We start from the raw sequence: 21,219 nt of genomic DNA, 5'->3' as shown, positions 1-21,219 counted from the left end.
GGGCCCCGTACGAGTTATTATTCCAAGATCTTGAGTAGCAGACGACAGTATTGGCCCATCATCAGTCGATCTACATAGTTTAACGCTATCATGATGCCTGCATTTAATCGATTCCTTCTGTCCTGTTGTATCTTCTGCTTGTCGTTGTCTGCTGCAGTTTTTATCTTGAGGAACAAAGACGAAGAAGGTGAGTACAATTAGATACTATCACAGTACTGTGCTTTGAGTCTGTGCACTTTTACATATAGTGTAGCGTAGTTCAGTACATATTTTTATTACATTAAAGGACAATACTGTATCATTATGAATATTTTATCTTGTGAAGTAGTTTATTTTGGTGATGTTTCATTGCATTCAAGTTTAATAATATATTGTATCATAGCTTTAAGATAGAGAGAGGAGAGAGTGAGAGAGCAGGATCACATTTACATTATTAATGTGCTATAGATATGTTTATCTTGGTACATTACTGTATTGTTATCAGTGTTCTCTTTTATTTAGTATTTTGGTTGTTTTGTTTTAGTTTTTTTAAAAAGCCATTAACTTAATTCCCATTACAAATGTCTCTTTTTGTCCCAATATATTAGGAAATAATGTTTGCCTTCAGCCAATACAGTCTCTCTCTCTCTCTCTCTCTAGTAATATTCCTCAGAGTCAAGTTGTGTTTTTTAAGTATCTTGACTATGAAGCCTTGGCCAGAAAGGAACTGGAGAATGCTTCTTCTTCAGAAAACCAAGATGAATATGGTAATTATAATTTTTTCATGTTTTTAGGAAAGGATGCTATGCTTACTTAGGTATCATTTAATCATATTAGATGAGATAACTTTCAAGTATAGAAGCAATTTGATGTTATAGAGTGCCTTCATCATTATGAAAGCCTTTATATCAGACCTCATTTGGTTCTAGAGTAAGGCACATGTTATTTGTCTCGTGTAATTTATAACTTTTTGGAATAAATGTATATTTATTTGACATTTTGAAAATTGCCAATATAGTTCTATAGAATAAACCTGTAGGATTTTGGTTTGTGTGAATTAAGGAATTCTCCATAGGGGGGAATAGTGCTGTCAGTGTGCCTCACGCAGTGCACTGTAGGCATTACTAAAGGTTCTTTGCAGTGTCCCTTCAGCCCTTTCATTTCCTTCACTGTACCTCCGTTCATACACTCCCTTCTATCTTACTTTCCATCCTCTCCTAACAATTGTGTAATTTTTTTTCTCAGTGCTGAATGACCTTACAGGTCCCAGCGCTTGGCCTTTGGCCTAAATTTTGTATGCCAATTCCAATTATTAGGAAAATTATATATTACGTATTAATTTTTTCATCTATTCGTGTGATTACTGTAGTTGTAAATGACTTATGCTGAATTATTGTAGTTTTCAGTCACACACACAAAGAGAGATTGAGAGAGAGAGAGAGAGAGAGAGTCGGATAGCATGTCAACACTGGTCACATCCTTTCCTTCAGTTCTAATCGAACAAGGAAAATCATTATAACTTTGCGAAATTATATTTTAGGAATTTGTAAATATATAATTGATATATATTTATTGCAGTAAGGAAATTTTCTTTAAAAGTGCACAGAATCGTTCAAGTGTAACAGCTTAACACGTAGGAATTCCAGAAATATGAATAAGCGATAAATCCTTGACATATAAGAGGACAAGGAATTACATCTTCTGTCACGATGTCCTTGGACGTTCAATCCGCTCTTAGCTACGATGATCATCGACGAGTGAGAGGAGCGAGATGGCAACTTCCTTGGTGCTGTTGCTAACAGGTGAACAAGAAGAAAATGGAGGGTGTGGTCGTTGTAGTTCAACCACTACAGTATAGTTCGACTTTCAGTAGTAACTAAGACTTCGAGTGTAGACTATACCCAAGGCCCTTGCTGTAGACGACTACAGGCATTGTGTGTCTTGGATGTCAAGCGTGCTTTTCATCAACCGTAAGTTGCTGAAGAAGGTCATTGCATTGTTCGGCTATCTTTGATGAAACGTATTGATCTTATATAGTGTAGTAGTAGGCCTTGTTCAGCTTACCGTTTAAACGTATAATCTTTTTTGGTTGGTTTTGCCTTGCTGGGTTTAAAAAAATGTTGATATAATCCAAAGTGAGCTGGCTATAAGGTCTATAGGTCAATTTCCCCCTTAACTTAAAAGACTCACTGTCCTTTCGCTATCATCTAGAGTGAAAGGTCATTCAGTAGTGTAAATACAAAGTATATACCGAGAGTGTTAATGTGTCACTTTTTTATTTCTGTAAAACTCAAGAAATATGAGAAATTGTTTTCTTTCATGATGCAAACCTTTTAATCAAATGATTTTAGTTCCCTGAGGTTATTAACCCTCGATCTGTTTCTTGCCAAGAGCGAGTGTTCCTTACTTGCTTTGTTGACAGACAGTGGAACTGACTGACTCATTATTTACTTATTTATTTATAACTTACTAAATGGCTCACTAGACTTATGCCGTTTTTTTCACATGTGATAGGATCGTACTTTTTTAAGAATTGCAAGTTCACATGCATCGTTTACAGTTGCTCGTCTAAAAATATTTTGTCAAGTGTTCGTGTAGATTAATATCTCTCTCTCTCTACACACGTGTACATATATATATATATATATATATATATATATATATATATATATATATATATATATATATATATATATATATATATATATATATATATATATATATATATATATATATATATATATATATATATATATATATATATATATATATATATATATATATTATATATATATATATATATATATATATATATATATATATCACACATTACCACAGGTTTCTTAAATAAGAATGTGTGATAAATGGGGTGTAGGTCTGGCGGTTTCGACTTTATTTCAAGCCAATGGCTTGGAAATAAAGTCGAAACCTGCCAGACCTACACATATATTCTTTTTTTTCACCTGTGGTAATGTGTGATAAATGAATCACGACACTTTACAAAAGTGATAATAATCATGTATATATATATATATATATATATATATATATATATATATATATATATATATATATATATATATATATATATATATATATATATATATATATATATATATATATATATATATATATATATATATATATATATATATATATATATATATATATATATATATATATATATATATATATATATATATATATATATATATATATATATATATATATATATATATATATATATATATATATATATATATATATATATATATATATATATATATTGAGAGAGAGAGAGAGAGAGAGAGAGAGCATGCGTCTATGGCAGTACCCGTATTGTGTAACAAGTTACATAAGCTGTAAGGAGAACGATAAATATTTAGGCAAATCTAGACCAACGCCTGACCGTTGCTGTTATACAGTGTCACTTTTAAAAGAAAACGGTGTCAAATAAGGAACTAAGCCAAGGTTACAAGAGAGCTTTGCCCTTGAGTGAAATTAGATGGCTAAATTAATAGATTTAGCAACCATGGGCCGAAAAGGTCCCACAACGGGGCATTGGAGATTTGGTTGTTTGGGAGTTTCAAGTTTCGCTGACACCCCTCTACTTGTACAGATCGCCGGGGATAGAAAAGTACTAGGCCTGCGTCGTACCTCTCAGAAATGTGGGGTAAGATCTACATGAAATACATGTTATGAAATTACTGGTGTATTTTTCGTTGACACTGTAAAGTCATTTGTACAGTCTCTGCTGATCATGTTTTTTGTAAAGTCCCAGCTGAGCGAGTTTTCTTTGGCGACGGCCCATTTTCTTTGTATTTGCAATTTGTCACACCTGACGAGCCAGGTCACGTAAATTCGATCATTTAAACTGTGTATGTAATTATTTATCTGTCCTCAATTTATGTATCGTGTATTTCTTCTTTCGCAGGCATCAAGATTGTATTTAACTTTAATTCTGTCTGTTTTCACATTGTAAATTGTACTCGTTCGGTGTATTTTATTGTTAGTTGTTATCGACCTTTGGTCACTTGCAAAGCAAAATTCGCGAAAACTGAATGGCTATTACGGAAAGCAATTACGAACGGGAAGGAAAGAGTAATGAACAAATAAAAATAATTATATATATATATATATATATATATATATATATATATATATATTGGTGTGAAATCGAGGCTATTCCTCAGCAAAATAGCAAGAAGGCACTAAAGCAGACAGCTTGGTACATGGTTTTCCTTTATTCAGGCGGCCTACGTTTGAGATCCTTGTCTCATCCTCAAGGCTAAAAATACAAAGTAAAATATACAAATACAGCAAGAAGATTTAGGATATATGTACAAATAAAATATGATAAAGTAAAACATCAGTAAAAAAGGGTAAACCTAAAATAAAATTGTTAAAAAAAAAAAAAAAAAAAGAAAGAGAGAAAGAAATAGAAAATTTTTAACTAACAGACCTTATTCCTCGAAGTTCAGTTGCTGTATGAAAAACAATAAACATAAGGTGGGGTGTGGTTTAAGCTATATACAGGGGCGTGGACGAGGAATGATTGTTCAAAGAGGGAACAAGCTTTTTGATCGCTAACGATTCAAGAATAGGGAGGTGGTGTTCGTGTTGACTAGTTAGTATAATCTTAAAATCATTATAGTTTATTTTACTTTTGCATAGTTTTATGTGGTTTCTAATATTGGATGTTTCGGGATTAGACAACTTGCACCCAGTCAAAGCTAACGCCAATATAAAAGCGTCACATCTGACCTTAAGCAGTCGGCGATGTGTTTCCCACGTATGTCTGACAATGGCATTGACAGCAAGTAAATAAATAAACAACACCGGACTGCATTAAAGGGGCAGTTTTTCTTTGTGATGAAACATACCGCCAATAGTTCTTGGGTTCTTAAATATGAGCTTCACGTCAACTGCAGGAAAATAATTCGTTAAAATCCTTTTAGATTGGGTAGGAAAGAGGTGTCATGCGTGAACGGAAAACTTATATAATATGTTAATTTATGTGCCAAGTGTGTGGTAGCAGGAGGGTGAAAGGACTTATCCAATGCTCTCTTAACATACTTTAAAAATAAATTGGATGGGTAGCAGTTGGATTTAAAATAATCATAAAGAAAACCTATTTCCTTGTGAAAAAGATGCCAGTCGGATGTAAGTGTTATGGCCCTGTGGAGGAGAGTGGACAGGGAATTCAATTTAAAATTATAAAAGCACGAACTGTAAAAATTCTGCCCAAGACCAGTAAAGGTTTTCTTGCTTGGAACACACCAGTATGAAATCTCTTTTCTTCACGGATGACGATGGTGTCTAAAAAAGGATAATTGGTTATTATTTTCTAATTCATAAGTAAATTTAATGTTATTATGTAGCGAATTAGCATACTGCAAAACTGGTCACAGTGGTGACGTTCTTTAAAAGGACAAAAGTGTCGTCAACATAACGGCGATAAAATAACGGCTTGAAAACAGAGGGACAGCTGTCCAGCAGCTCTCTCTCGAATTTGTGCATAAAAATATCAGCAAAAATGCAGCTTAATGGATTACCCATTCCTACACCTTCCACTTGCATGTAAACTTCATCATTAAACACAAAGGCCGTGTCCCGCACCGCCAACTCCAGTAGCTCTTTAAAATCTAAGCGGTTAAAACCGTGGTACACATTGTCCTGATCATTAAAAAATAGTATCCAAAATATAATCGATTGTTTTCCTCCACTGGTATATTAGTGAATAGTGACTCTATATCAAAACTGGCCATGACCAAATCGGAATCTTGACATAAAATATTATTTTTAAATTCTAAGGAACTGTTAACAGTAAATTCATTTTTAAAAGAGTTTTCCAAGAGAGGGACTATGTATTTTGCAATTTTGTAGTTGGGTGTAGTATATGAAGAAAGGATTGGCCTCATAGGTATATTCTCTTTATGTATCTTGGGAGGCCATACATGATACCATAAGATGATCCAGTGACGAAAAGCTCATCATAAGTAGTTTGAGTAATAACCTGTTTATTTTTAAAGATCTCAGAAAACAGTTAATTTTGTCCTCTTTCTTAAAAATAAGTTTAAAGTCTTTGTTACCAATTTTTTGAAATTTAGAATCATCGGTGAGTATATTCTGCATTTTTTGGAGATAATCAACTTTATTCAAAATAACTGTACCATTACCTTTATCTGGTTTGGAAAATATTAAGTTATTATTTTTTCTCAATTTCTGAAGGGTATTTAGATCATCTTTGTTAAAGAAAGGGGCCCATCTAGTTTTCTGTTTGTGGTAATTAGTATGTGCGAAAGCAGACAGTTCAGTTTGGAATTTTGATAGGTTAGCGTTTAAAGGCAAGTTCTTCAGTTTGGTAAAAAGTACTTCAAAGGGCAAATAGTACTCATAGTAAAAGGGTTTGTAGTTGGGTAAACAGAAATCCAGTCCAAAAGATAAAAGAAATTCTTCTTTCTTAGTTAAGTTATAGTCAGAGAAGTTGAAAACCACCTTGTTCCCTTTACCAGAAAAATTCGGTTTGAAGACTCCTAGTTTCTTAAGTTTGTTGTTATGGGTGTTTTGTACCTTTTCAATATAGCCATTTAAATCTTTAGATAACAACCAGTTAAAAATGATTAAATCAATAAGTGTGAGTCGGTTATGGATATCATTATACAAAAGTTGTAGAGGTTTGACATGTTTAGAAATAAGCTTTTCTTTGGTACAGATTTCAATAGACAATAGTGCAGACGTGGAATCATGATAGAATTTAGTATTACATAACGAACGTCTATATAATTTAAATTTAACAAAGTTGGTGTGACCTGATTGAGCTGGCAATATTGCAAGAATTCGAGGTCGAGTTTTGCTTTCCACCACTTCTTCAAAGTAATCTCCAATTTACGACAAGTCAGTAGTAGAGGGCGGTCGTATCTGCGCTGGATCAGGTCGCGGAAATGCAAAATACCACTGGACCTGAGGCGGACGAGGAAGAGCAAGGCGAACATCCAGGAAAACATGGTAGAAAGTCAAGGAGATGTTTCGTGAGGCAGATGAAGTCCAGAATAAGCTGGTGGACCAGGCGGGACGTAAAATTTCAAGAATCCACATAACAGCAGGAAGAACACATTGGTGTGAAATCGAGGCTATTCCTCAGCAAAATAGCAAGAAGGCACTAAAGCAGACAGCTTGGTACATGGTTTTCCTTTATTCAGGGCGGCCTACGTTTCGAGATCCTTGTCTCATCCTCAAGGCTAAAAATACAAAGTAAAATATACAAATACAGCAAGAAGATTTAGGATATATGTACAAATAAAATATGATAAAGTAAAACATCAGTAAAAAAGGTAAACCTAAAATAAAATTGTTAAAAAAAAAAAAAAAGAGAGAAAGAAATAGAAAATTTTTAACTAACAGACCTTATTCCTCGAAGTTCAGTTGCTGTATGAAAAACAATAAACATAAGGTGGGGTGTGGTTTAAGCTATATACAGGGGCGTGGACGAGGAATGATTGTTCAAAGAGGGAACAAGCTTTTTGATCGCTAACGATTCAAGAATAGGGAGGTGGTGTTCGTGTTGACTAGTTAGTATAATCTTAAAATCATTATAGTTTATTTTACTTTTGCATAGTTTTATGTGGTTTCTAATATTGGATGTTTCGGGATTAGACAACTTGCACCCAGTGCGAAAGCTAACGCCAATATGTGCGTCACATCTGACCTTAAGCAGTCGGCGTGTGTTTCCCACGTATGTCTGACAATGGCATTGACAGCAAGTAAATAAATAAACAACACCGGACTGCATTAAAGGGGCAGTTTTTCTTTGTGACGAAACATACCGCCAATAGTTCTTGGGTTCTTAAATATGAGCTTCACGTCAACTGCAGGAAAATAATTCGTTAAAATCCTTTTAGATTGGGTAGGAAAGAGGTGTCATGCGTGAACGGAAAACTTATATAATATGTTAATTTATGTGCCAAGTGTGTGGTAGCAGGAGGGTGAAAGGACTTATCCAATGCTCTCTTAACATACTTTTAAAAATAAATTGGATGGGTAGCAGTTGGATTTAAAATAATCATAAAGAAAACCTATTTCCTTGTGAAAAAGATGCCAGTCGGATGTAAGTGTTATGGCCCTGTGGAGGAGAGTGGACAGGGAATTCAATTTAAAATTATAAAAGCACGAACTGTAAAAATTCTGCCCAAGACCAGTAAAGGTTTTCTTGCGGAACACACCAGTATGAAATCTCTTTTCTTCACGGATGACGATGGTGTCTAAAAAGGATAATTGGTTATTATTTTCTAATTCATAAGTAAATTTAATGTTATTATGTAGCGAATTAGCATACTGCAAAAAAACTGGTCACAGTGGTGACGTTCTTTAAAAAGGACAAAAGTGTCGTCAACATAACGGCGATAAAATAACGGCTTGAAAACAGAGGGACAGCTGTCCAGCAGCTCTCTCTCGAATTTGTGCATAAAAATATCAGCAAAAATGCAGCTTAATGGATTACCCATTCCTACACCTTCCACTTGCATGTAAACTTCATCATTAAACACAAAGGCCGTGTCCCGCACCGCCAACTCCAGTAGCTCTTTAAAATCTAAGCGGTTAAAACTGTGGTTACATTGTCCTGATCATTAAAAATAGTATCCAAAATATAATCGATTGTTTCCTCCACTGGTATATTAGTGAATAGTGACTCTATATCAAAACTGGCCATGACCAAATCGGAATCTTGACATAAAATATTATTTTTAAATTCTAAGGAACTGTTAACAGTAAATTCATTTTGAAAGAGTTTTCCAAGAGAGGGACTATGTATTTTGCAATTTTGTAGTTGGGTGTAGTATATGAAGAAAGGATTGGCCTCATAGGTATATTCTCTTTATGTATCTTGGGAGGCCATACATGATACCATAAGATGATCCAGTGACGAAAAGCTCATCATAAGTAGTTTGAGTAATAACCTGTTTATTTTTTAAAGATCTCAGAAAACGGGCCATAACACTTACATCCGACTGGCATCTTTTTCACAAGGAAATAGGTTTTCTTTATGATTATTTTAAATCCAACTGCTACCCATCCAATTTATTTTTAAAGTATGTTAAGAGAGCATTGGATAAGTCCTTTCACCCTCCTGCTACCACACACTTGGCACATAAATTAACATATTATATAAGTTTTCCGTTCACGCATGACACCTCTTTCCTACCCAATCTAAAAAGGATTTTAACGAATTATTTTCCTGCAGTTGACGTGAAGCTCATATTTAAGAACCCAAGAACTATTGGCGGTATGTTTCGTCACAAAGAAAAACTGCCCCCTTTAATGCAGTCCGGTGTTGTTTATTTATTTACTTGCTGTCAATGCCATTGTCAGACATACGTGGGAAACACACGCCGACTGCTTAAGGTCAGATGTGACGCACATATTGGCGTTAGCTTTCGCACTGGGTGCAAGTTGTCTAATCCCGAAACATCCAATATTAGAAACCACATAAAACTATGCAAAAAGTAAAATAAACTATAATGATTTTAAGATTATACTAACTAGTCAACACGAACACCACCTCCCTATTCTTGAATCGTTAGCGATCAAAAAGCTTGTTCCCTCTTTGAACAATCATTCCTCGTCCACGCCCCTGTATATAGCTTAAACCACACCCCACCTTATGTTTATTGTTTTTCATACAGCAACTGAACTTCGAGGAATAAGGTCTGTTAGTTAAAAATTTTCTATTTCTTTCTCTTTTTTTTTTTTTTTTTTTTAACAATTTTATTTTAGGTTTACCTTTTTTACTGATGTTTTACTTTATCATATTTTATTTGTACATATATCCTAAATCTTCTTGCTGTATTTGTATATTTTACTTTGTATTTTTAGCCTTGAGGATGAGACAGGATCTCAAACGTAGGCCGCCCTGAATAAAGGAAAACCATGTACCAAGCTGTCTGCTTTAGTGCCTTCTTGCTATTTTGCTGAGGAATAGCCTCGATTTCACACCAATGTGTTCTTCCTGCTGTTATGTGGATTCTTGAAATTTTACGTCCCGCCTGGTCCACCAGCTTATTCTGGACTTCATCTGCCTCACGAAACATCTCCTTGACTTTCTACCATGTTTTCCTGGATGTTCGCCTTGCTCTTCCTCGTCCGCCTCAGGTCCAGTGGTATTTTGCATTTCCGCGACCTGATCCAGCGCAGATACGACCGCCCTCTACTACTGACTTGTCGTAAATTGGAGATTACTTTGAAGAAGTGGTGGAAAGCAAAACTCGACCTCGAATTCTTGCAATATTGCCAGCTCAATCAGGTCACACCCAACTTTGTTAAATTTAAATTATATAGACGTTCGTTATGTAATACTAAATTCTATCATGATTCCACGTCTGCACTATTGTCTATTGAAATCTGTACCAAAGAAAAGCTTATTTCTAAACATGTCAAACCTCTACAACTTTTGTATAATGATATCCATAACCGACTCACACTTATTGATTTAATCATTTTTAACTGGTTGTTATCTAAAGATTTAAATGGCTATATTGTTAAAACACCCATAACAACAAACTTAAGAAACTAGAGTCTTCAAACCGAATTTTTCTGGTAAAGGGAACAAGGTGGTTTTCAACTTCTCTGACTATAACTTAACTAAGAAAGAAGAATTTCTTTTATCTTTTGGACTGGATTTCTGTTTACCCAACTACAAACCCTCTTACTATGAGTACTATTTGCCCTTTGAAGTACTTTTTACCAAACTGAAGAACTTGCCTTTAAACGCTAACCTATCAAAATTCCAAACTGAACTGTCTGCTTTGCACATACTAATTACCACAAACAGAAAACTAGATGGGCCCTTTCTTTAACAAAGATGATCTAAATACCCTTCAGAAATTGAGAAAAAATAATAACTTAATATTTTCCAAACCAGATAAAGGTAATGGTACAGTTATTTTGAATAAAGTTGATTATCTCAAAAAAATGCAGAATATACTCACCGATGATTCTAAATTTCAAAAATTGTAACAAAGACTTTAAACTTATTTTTAAGAAAGAGGACAAAATTAACCGTTTTCTGAGATCTTTAAAAAATAAACAGGTTATTACTCAAACTACTTATGATGAGCTTTTCGTCACTGGATCATCTTTATGGTATCATGTATGGCCTCCCAAGATACATAAAGAGAATATACCTATGAGGCCAATCCTTTCTTCATATACTACACCCAACTACAAAATTGCAAAATACATAGTCCCTCTCTTGGAAAACTCTTTCAAAATGAATTTACTGTTAACAGTTCCTTAGAATTTAAAAATAATATTTTATGTCAAGATTCCGATTTGGTCATGGCCAGTTTTGATATAGAGTCACTATTCACTAATATACCAGTGGAGGAAACAATCGATTATATTTTGGATACTATTTTTAATGATCAGGACAATGTGTACCACGGTTTTAACCGCTTAGATTTTAAAGAGCTACTGGAGTTGGCGGTGGGACACGGCCTTTGTGTTTAATGATGAAGTTTACATGCAAGTGGAAGGTGTAGGAATGGGTAATCCATTAAGCTGCATTTTTGCTGATATTTTTATGCACAAATTCGAGAGAGAGCTGCTGGACAGCTGTCCTCTGTTTTCAAGCCGTTATTTTATCGCCGTTATGTTGACGACACTTTTGTCCTTTTTAAAGAACGTCACCACTGTGACCAGTTTTTGCAGTATGCTAATTCGCTACATAATAACATTAAATTTACTTATGAATTAGAAAATAATAACCAATTATCCTTTTTAGACACCATCGTCATCCGTGAAGAAAAGAGATTTCATACTGGTGTGTTCCGCAAGAAAACCTTTACTGGTCTTGGGCAGAATTTTTACAGTTCGTGCTTTTATAATTTTAAATTGAATTCCCTGTCCACTCTCCTCCACAGGCCATAACACTTACATCCGACTGGCATCTTTTTCACAAGGAAATAGGTTTTCTTTATGATTATTTTAAATCCAACTGCTACCCATCCAATTTATTTTTAAAGTATGTTAAGAGAGCATTGGATAAGTCCTTTCACCCTCCTGCTACCACACACTTGGCACATAAATTAACATATTATATAAGTTTTCCGTTCACGCATGACACCTCTTTCCTACCCAATCTAAAAGGATTTTAACGAATTATTTTCCTGCAGTTGACGTGAAGCTCATATTTAAGAACCCAAGAACTATTGGCGGTATGTTTCGTCACAAAGAAAAACTGCCCCCTTTAATGCAGTCCGGTGTTGTTTATTTATTTACTTGCTGTCAATGCCATTGTCAGACATACGTGGGAAACACACGCCGACTGCTTAAGGTCAGATGTGACGCACATATTGGCGTTAGCTTTCGCACTGGGTGCAAGTTGTCTAATCCCCGAAACATCCAATATTAGAAACCACATAAAACTATGCAAAAGTAAAATAAACTATAATGATTTTAAGATTATACTAACTAGTCAACACGAACACCACCTCCCTATTCTTGAATCGTTAGCGATCAAAAAGCTTGTTCCCTCTTTGAACAATCATTCCTCGTCCCACGCCCTGTATATAGCTTAAACCACACCCCACCTTATGTTTATTGTTTTCATACAGCAACTGAACTTCGAGGAATAAGGTCTGTTAGTTAAAAATTTTCTATTTCTTTCTCTTTCTTTTTTTTTTTTTTTTAACAATTTTATTTTAGGTTTACCTTTTTTTACTGATGTTTTACTTTATCATATTTTATTTGTACATATATCCTAAATCTTCTTGCTGTATTTGTATATTTTACTTTGTATTTTTAGCCTTGAGGATGAGACAAGGATCTCGAAACGTAGGCCGCCCTGAATAAAGGAAAACCATGTACCAAGCTGTCTGCTTTAGTGCCTTCTTGCTATATATATATATATATATATATATATATATATATATATATATATATATATATATATATATATATATATATATATATATATATATATATATATATATATATATATATATATATATATACAAACACCAATTTAGTTTAGAAATAAAAATAACTACCGTGTTGACCTCTTTAAGAATATGTATTCAGTACCAGCATCAATAACATCGTCGGGAGGACCGTGCCATTGTTGGTTGTTTTGGGTTAAGCCAACAGTATGCCAGCACGAGCTCTTGGTTCTAGAGCAGCCACTTAGGACGGTGTCACAATTTGTTTAGTGCGGTGAAGAGGTAAAGGGAATGAAGACCTCTGATACTGAGAACTGTGACATCGTGTCAGAAATAACACCATCTGCCAGAAGGGAACTGCTGACATCTAAACAGAGCAACTTTTCAGTAATGGTTGAAACGCGTTTCTTCAACATTATCTCTGGAGATGATGCAAAGCTTTGCTAGTAATACCTAAAACTTTTCAGGCTTTAAGTGATGTCAAAATAGAAAGACTAAAACCCAAAGATTCATTTTAACATCAAAATTGGCTATCCTAATGACTCGGGAACAGTTAGAGATGAAAGGTACCAGTTAGATCTCGCTCTGTAGAAGCCTCACTTGAGTTAAGATTTAAGACAATTATTTAGTGCAATATTGACTATAAAAGTTTTAGATATCACTTTTATTTATTTATTTATTTATTTATTTATTTACTTAGTTAGGTTAGACTGGCATTAGTGGAGAGATGTACGAGTTATGCAAAACGCAAACCCGAAATTGTATACGAAAATAATGATGGTCATATAAGTTTCTAGAATTGCCCCGTAACTGGTGAAGTCAAGAATGTTTAATTAAAATAGTGTTTGTGTGTGTGTGTGTGTGCGCGCGCATATGTCTTTCCTCATTCATTACATCAAATTTCCCAAGCACGAATCACACAGCCTAGCCATCGCACAGTCATGACGTAGATAAAACAGAAACCACGTAGTATAGAGGCTTAAGTGACCATTTCCTGTTTGCCAGTCCTAAGAGAAAGGGGAACATCCGTTATTGACGTCCTGTGACTGTAAATTCTGTGTATTGCCATCGACAGGAAGAGGTAGACATACGAAATGTTTGGTTTTATTTAGTATATAAACTCGAAAGCAGTGAGCGTTGCCCAGTGGTTATTGTAAGTTATGTTTTCTTTTTCAAGTGTTATAATTGTGTGTTATCGAGAAGATCTTGACTGGTATTGTGACAGCGATTATTATGATTATTTACAGTTAGTTTTATAATAATTTACAGTTTTTACTAAGGTTTTCCTGTATGTGTATCGACAAGACATGGTTTCCTCCTCGTGACATCTTGACTTAACTGACGTCACTATACAGGATTAAATGCAACTCCCATAAATCGAGTAATAATAATAATAATAATAATAATAATAATAATAATAATAATAATAATAATAATAATAATAATAATTAACCATATTGGATTCCAACGTCCCCCTGTTTATGTCAATGAGAGATATGGAGAAAGTTGCATTTTTTTTTATTTTAGGAAGTCGTTCACGACTGTCATACAGTACAGTTAGAACTTTTTTTTATTAACTGAACAAATACGGGCACTGAACAGTTACATAATCCCTCTGTATTTACCAGCCTCTTTTGAAAGCAGCATAGCAGTCCACATCGTCTTAGGCCCAGATTTACGCCGTCAGTAAACAGATAGACTCATTGACATCTCTGTCGCCCTGACGGGACACTCCTTCACCCCTTTCCTCCGTCTTTATTCCCCAGATGACGGAGAAATTCCCCTACACGTTGGAAACGCCGAAGAAGGAAGAAAATGACCTGATCAAGAAGGAATTCACTGGACACTTGTCCGGGGCAGTTCGAGTCCAGCCCACAGGTTACTTCTTCCAGGACATCTACCGTGACTGCGCGGACCCTATATACTCTTTCTCTGTGAAGAAAACAGACGTTTTTGTGGCCAGCTATCCTAAGTGTGGTAAGTTTACAATCTCTACCTTTGCATCTTTAATTCTGAGATCCTTTTATTTCTCAGTTTTACAAATTAATCTCCCTAAAGTACTTGCTCTCGTACTCCCTACACACATGCATACACACACACACACACACACACACACACACACACACACACACACACACACACACACACATATATATATATATATATATATATATATATATATATAATGAGAGAGAGAGAGAGAGAGAGAGAGAGAGAGAGAGAGAGAGAGAGAGAGAGAGAGAGCAGATTTACGATTGTTTGTTTGCCCTAGTATTATTTACTCTACACTATTCATATTATTGTTATGTGAATTTTTTAATGTAATTTTTCTTTTCTTTTATGGTGATCTTGTTATTTTGTCATTATACTAATTTTTTATTCGGCTGTACACATTTTCCCATCCTTATCGTAATATATCGATTGTACCTAGGCCAATCCTTTAAATTCTGACAATAACGAGACATTGCTTGATAGACCGTTCATTATCAGTTCTGTCCGGTTTGAAAGTGTAGAAAGGTTGTGGTTACCAAATGTTTGTCATACTCAGTCGTCATAGCCTTTAAACAACAAACAAATACTTTGCTTGCGTAAGTACGGAGTATGAAAATTATGCATGGTTTCTTTATATGAGCAGTTTTAATTCATGACGACAATTTTGTTCACAGCGTACAAACCGTTATATGCGTCTAGCAGTTAGGTAGCCTCTTTTATTATCGTAACTTTGTTTTGCAAAGGATACAATTGTCTTAGGTATTAAACAACGAACAAGTATCTTGATGATAGCTTTATTAAGAATGTATAAAGAATTATGCGTAGTTTCTTGGTATACATAATTAGAACTCATGACAACAGTTTTCTTCTCAGAATACAATCAGCCCGTTTTGCATCTAGCGTGAGGGCGTCAAATCGGTGGTCTTGGTCAAATCGCCTCTCCATTCTTGTTTCGCTCTTCATGTGTACATTAATCACGTCATATATGTTACTTGTTATTATTTCAGATTCTTTATGTATCTAATTGTATGCATCATTGTACGGCCTTCCCGCCGATATATATATCTGCCTTTTACTTGTTCCATAACGCATTATATATGTCTTCTTGTGCCTGTTAACAAACACAACTTCTGTATGGACGCAGCGGGGACCTCAGGTGGTCTTGCCTCAGGTCGCCCGCTATCTTTCCGTCCAGCTAAACAACCTGAAACAGCAACATAATGAAGAAACAGTCTTTCACTTCTGACATTTCTTGAACCTCACACTAGGAATTAGGGAGCCTTGTTTACCATCACAGTTTTGCCTTGTATCATAAGACATCTTTCGCAGCATCCTCGCCTTTGAAGAGCATAACAGTCTAGTGTCCTCCATTTGGTCACTCTTACAAACATACAAAAAGGCATGCCTAGTTGCCTACAGCAAGAGGCATTCTGGTACATCGCAATTATTGGGAGTCTTCTGGTTAGAGATAGTTTTTTTTTTTTTCAACGAAACTGTTTGTTCTCAATGAACAAAGACAAGAGGGAGTTGTTTGTTGATTTACATATCGATATATTTTTAAGGGTGAGCAAGGCTGAACCACCTCTCAACTCTAATCTTTCGAAATCATATCTTATCAGAGCTCCCTAAGGTACGTTATCGGTAATATAGGCATGATTGGGCACTTAGGCAAACTACGTTTATATTATACTCTTCAAACAGAATCAAGGTAGAATCAAGTAAATAATGTTGCCAAATGAATGTAAAATTAGCGAAAAACAGGAGAGAGAAAAGTATCTTGGCAAATCTAATGATAACGTGTAAGACAAACCTTAGGAAAAATTGTATTTTGTTTCCTTGTCTGACGTAGTAAAATTAACACCACTTGATTTATTGTTGCGCCTAGAACTTCTTTTTTCACTTACAGATAGTTGTGCATTGTAACATATTGTCCAAAGCTACTATATTCATCGGCTATACCAAGGTCTAAGGTATTCTATGGACCTTGGTCTATAGTCTATACGATCTTTAATTTCTCTTCATCTATACTTACCATTCCTTTACCCCCACCATGCTTTGCTATTATACTTTCTCGTTTGTGCCCTTACCTTACAACAACAAGAAACCCCCTGCTGTCTGAATAACCTTATCTTACAGGTAGGGTAAGTCTAGACGTGCGTAGGACTGATGACTTTTTTTTACCCAGGTACAACATGGACTCAAGAAATGGTGTGGCTTTTGATGCACGACTTCGATTACGAAGGAGCCAAAGTCGAACTGGATTCGAGATTTCCTTTCCTAGAGTAAGTTTTGGTGTTGGTGTTCAAAATACTAAGCAAGGTAATTTTGATATTGCCTGCGTTAGCTTCTCTCATTTTTCTGTTATGTAAGTTTCTCAAAACAGAAACGTTTCCATTCTTAAGCAAAGTTGAGAAATGTTCATATTCTTCAGTAAATATGAATTTTCATGAACAAAAAAGTTTTATTTCGTGGCGTACAATAATCATCGACGTTATCGATACGAAAATCTAAAATGGCAAAATATCAAGAAACATGTTTAATGTTTGTTATATTTTCTTTGCTTTTTTGTAAGTGGAGCAGAGAATAACATGTATGCTAGGTATTCCCTTAGTATTTAACCTTTAATAATCTTTTAATAACAACGTATTTTTCAAACGTTTTTGTCATATTGATTTATTTTTGTGTGTAATTAATTCACATTTTAATGAGAATTACATTCTGCGAACTGCTATTACTAATTCGTTCCCTTTTTGAAGAAAGATCATTCTCGTTCAATATACTTCCAGGGCAGACCACGTGCTTGACCCTGGGGTATTCAAGATGCCCGGAATTTGCGAAAAATTGACTTTTCCTCCGCCTCAGCCTGGTCAGTACTTAGCGGCAGCGGCTAATGCGTCTAGCCCGAGGACAATTAAGACTCATATGCCGTTTTCACTCCTTCCTCCGAGCCTACTGGATACTTGCAAGGTAAACGTGTGTAGCTGTTACTTCCTTACTAAATATAGTAAAATTACAAAGACGGAGAGTTTCCTCATAATCTGACCGATATAAAAGCTGTTATATAATTGTTATTTTATACCGAACGGTTAAATTAGTCAAGAATTGTAGGCCTATATGAGAATCCAGAACAGTGTTGCTGAATGAAAAAGCCAAGAACTTAGCCTTGTTTTTGCTTATACATACTTCCTTTGCCTGTGTTGTACAATTATCTACATTTATTAGAAATATTATTAATAAAATTGGTAACAGGAAAGTCCTTTGTTAGCTAAAATAATGACTTCAAAATTACAGGTCGTTTACGTAGCAAGAGATCCACGAGATGTGGTCGTGTCATATTACCACCACCACAGGATGTGGACGTCGCATGGCTATCGAGGGGACTTCAAGAACTTCTTCGACTTCTTCGTTAATGAACAAGGTCAGATGGAGATGGTGATTATCTCTCTCTCTCTCTCTCTTCTGTGGTTCAAACCCATGATTTCTTGTAGATATAGATCTCACAGGGCCATAGATTATCCCGTCATCTTAGCTTATGCATGAAAACATTATTGGCATCATTATATTTACTTTTGGGAAAGAATATAGGTTCGGTACACAAATATATCTTTCTTTAATTGAAAACCGGAAATGAAATTGAAAAGTCATAATTTATTCTTTAAAAGGTAACAACTAATTTCTTTTGAGAACGAAAAGAAGGTGAATATCGAGTTTTCGTTCTTTTTCACAATATAACTCTGGTAACTATTAAAACTCCACAGGATCAATGCAGTTTTTTCATATGCAAAAATAATCTAATCTCGTAGGAAACAATTGAACTCTTAGCTCTTCTTCTTCCTGGTCACTAGTTATGTGGTCGCCGTTCTGGAGCCACTTAAGAGAAGCCTGGGAGAGACGCCAGCATCCTAACCTGCTTTTTGTAACTTACGAGCAACTGAAAGCTGATCTTTCATCAACTATAAAGAAGGTCGCCAGTTTTTTGGGTAAGATATCTAGCCTTATATTTTACCCAAAGAGAAATAGCTTCAAAGGAAAATTGTATTATGTAAAGGAGTGGTTGAACTGACTGTCTTATATGGAGGGGGATAGACTGTACGGTAGATTGATCTGAGTGAAACAGAAAACGTGTTTTTTTTCTTTCTTAGGAAAGCAGGTTACGTCTGATCAGCTTGAAAAACTATCATCTCACCTGCATATTGACTCGATGAAAAATAACCAAGCTGTAAACGGTAGTAATAATGCTGCTATAGGACTTTTAGACTTGAAGGAAGGTGGCTTTATCAGGAAAGGTACGTGATTGATAATCGAACTTTCCATAAAAAAAACATAGGTATTTGACAATATATTATTATTATTATTATTATTATTATTATTATTATTATTATTATTATTATTATTACTTTTGGCTTCCCAGGTAAGTCTGGGGGATGGCGGGATTACTTTGACGCGGAAATGACAGAGAGATTCGCCAAATGGACGAAGGAGAAAGGCTGTGGACTGGAGAAGGAATTCAAATGGATCTGAGAAACTGCGTTTTATTCTGGACGCATTTGGTTAACTTTTGTAATTAATGATTAGATTATTTATAGAGCTTAAAGAAAATGCAGTCTATATCTAAATAGGAATTGAATTTTTTCACATGCATACACAGCATGACATATCGCAGGAATCTTTTATATGAATATAGGACTAAAGTACGACTTACCGTGTGCAGTTTACCCATACTTGTACATAGCATGAACATATAAGAATGTTGATTGTGTTGCTTTGTTTGTTTTGCACTTTTCTTTTGATGAAAAGTAATGGGGTAGAGAAGAGTGTAAATAAATCAGTGTAATTCAACTTCGATTCCTTCCGTCCTGTTGTGTCGTCTGCTATAGTCGTCGTCTGCTGCAGTTTTTATCTTGAGGAACAAAGACGAAGGTGAGTACAATTAGATACTATCACAGTACTGTGCTTTGAGTCTGTGCACTTTTACATATAGTGTAGCGTAGTTCAGTACATATTTTTATTACATTAAAGGACAGTACTGTATCATTATGAATATTTTATCTTGTGAAGTAGTTTATTTTGGTGATGTTTCATTACATTCAAGTTTAATAATATATTGTATCATGGATTTAAGATAGAGAGAGTGAGAGAGCAGGATCACATTTACATTATTGATTTGGTATAGGTATTTTTATCATGGTACATTACTGTATTGTTATGTGTTCTCTTTTATTTAGTATTTTGGTTGTTTTGTTTTAGTTTTTTTAAAAAGCCATTAACTTAATTCCCATTACAAATGTCTCTTTTTGTCCCAATATATTAGGAAATAATGTTTGCCTTCAGCCAATACAGTCTCTCTCTCTCTCTCTCTAGTAATATTCCTCAGAGTCAAGTTGTGTTTTTTAAGTATCTTGACTATGAAGCCTTGGCCAGATAGGAGATGGAGAATGCTTTTTCTTCAGAAAACCAAGATGAATATGGTAATTATCATTTTTCCATGTTTTTAGGAAAGGATGCTATGCTTACTTAGGTATCATTTAATCATATCAGAGGAGATAACTTTCAAGTACAGAAGCAATTTGATGTTATAGAGTGCCTTCATCATTATGATAAGCCTTTATATCAGACCTCATTTGGTTCTAGAGTAAGGCACATGTTATTTGTCTCGTGTAATTTATAACTTTTTGGAGTAAATGTATATTTATTTGACATTTTGAAAATTGCCAATATAGTTCTATAGAATAAACCTGTAGGATTTTGGTTTGTGTGAATTAAGGAATTCTCCATAGGGGGGAATAGTGCTGTCAGTGTGCCTCACGCAGTGCACTGTAGGCATTACTAAAGGTTCTTTGCAGCGTCCCTTCAGCCCTTTCATTTCCTTCACTGTACCTCCGTTCATACACTCCCTTCCATCTTACTTTCCATCCTCTCCTAACAATTGTTTCATTTTTTTTCAGTGCTGAATGACCTCACAGGTCCCAGCGCTTGGCCTTTGGCCTAAATTTTGTATGCCAATTCCAATTATTAGGAAAATTATATGTTGTGTATTAATTTTTTCATCTATTCGTGTGATTACTGTAGTTGTAAATGACTTATGCTGAATTATTGTCGTTTTCAGTCACACACACAAAGAGAGAGAGAGAGAGAGAGAGAGAGAGAGAGAGAGAGAGAGAGAGAGAGAGAGAGAGAGAGAGAGAGAGAGAGACGGAAAGCATGTCGACACTGGTCACATCCTTTCCTTCAGTTCTAATCGAACAGGAAAAATCATTATAACTTTGCGAAATTATATTTTAGGAATTTGTAAATGTATAACTGATATGTTTAC

At 34.9% G+C, this 21,219-nt stretch overlaps 1 protein-coding gene across 6 annotated transcripts; it reads left to right on the top strand.

The window, feature by feature from the left end:
* Positions 1-43: 43 nt before the first annotated feature.
* On the top strand, positions 44-19,745 carry LOC136850787 (luciferin sulfotransferase-like). 6 transcript variants are annotated; one of them, XM_067124778.1, is made up of 9 exons: positions 56-187; positions 640-746; positions 14,681-14,891; positions 17,092-17,188; positions 17,693-17,873; positions 18,198-18,324; positions 18,752-18,886; positions 19,049-19,192; positions 19,318-19,745. In XM_067124778.1, exons 1-9 carry the CDS (start codon positions 91-93, stop codon positions 19,425-19,427), a joined length of 1,209 nt encoding a protein of 402 aa, XP_066980879.1. In that variant the 5' UTR covers positions 56-90; the 3' UTR covers positions 19,428-19,745. The 6 variants fall into 6 exon arrangements, with proteins under 6 accessions (XP_066980884.1, XP_066980879.1, XP_066980882.1 ...); XM_067124783.1 differs by lacking the exon at positions 640-746 and having other exon boundaries at positions 44-187; XM_067124781.1 differs by lacking the exons at positions 56-187; positions 640-746 and adding an exon at positions 1,715-1,949.
* The last annotated feature ends 1,474 nt before the right edge of the window (positions 19,746-21,219 follow it).

Source organism: Macrobrachium rosenbergii, chromosome 22 (assembly GCF_040412425.1).
Source record: "Macrobrachium rosenbergii isolate ZJJX-2024 chromosome 22, ASM4041242v1, whole genome shotgun sequence".
Lineage (NCBI taxonomy): Eukaryota > Metazoa > Arthropoda > Malacostraca > Decapoda > Palaemonidae > Macrobrachium > Macrobrachium rosenbergii.
Note: the sequence above shows the minus strand (reverse complement) of the source record. Positions and strands in the feature narration are given on the sequence as shown.

Bases quoted from the DNA above. Each gene is read 5' to 3' on its own strand.
- LOC136850787 (XM_067124778.1), top strand. From the start codon at position 91: ATGATGCCTGCATTTAATCGATTCCTTCTGTCCTGTTGTATCTTCTGC. The intron at 17,189-17,692 runs GTAAGTTTTGGT...ATATACTTCCAG, and splicing joins TCGAGATTTCCTTTCCTAGA to GGCAGACCACGTGCTTGACC. The intron at 17,874-18,197 runs GTAAACGTGTGT...TCAAAATTACAG, and splicing joins GCCTACTGGATACTTGCAAG to GTCGTTTACGTAGCAAGAGA.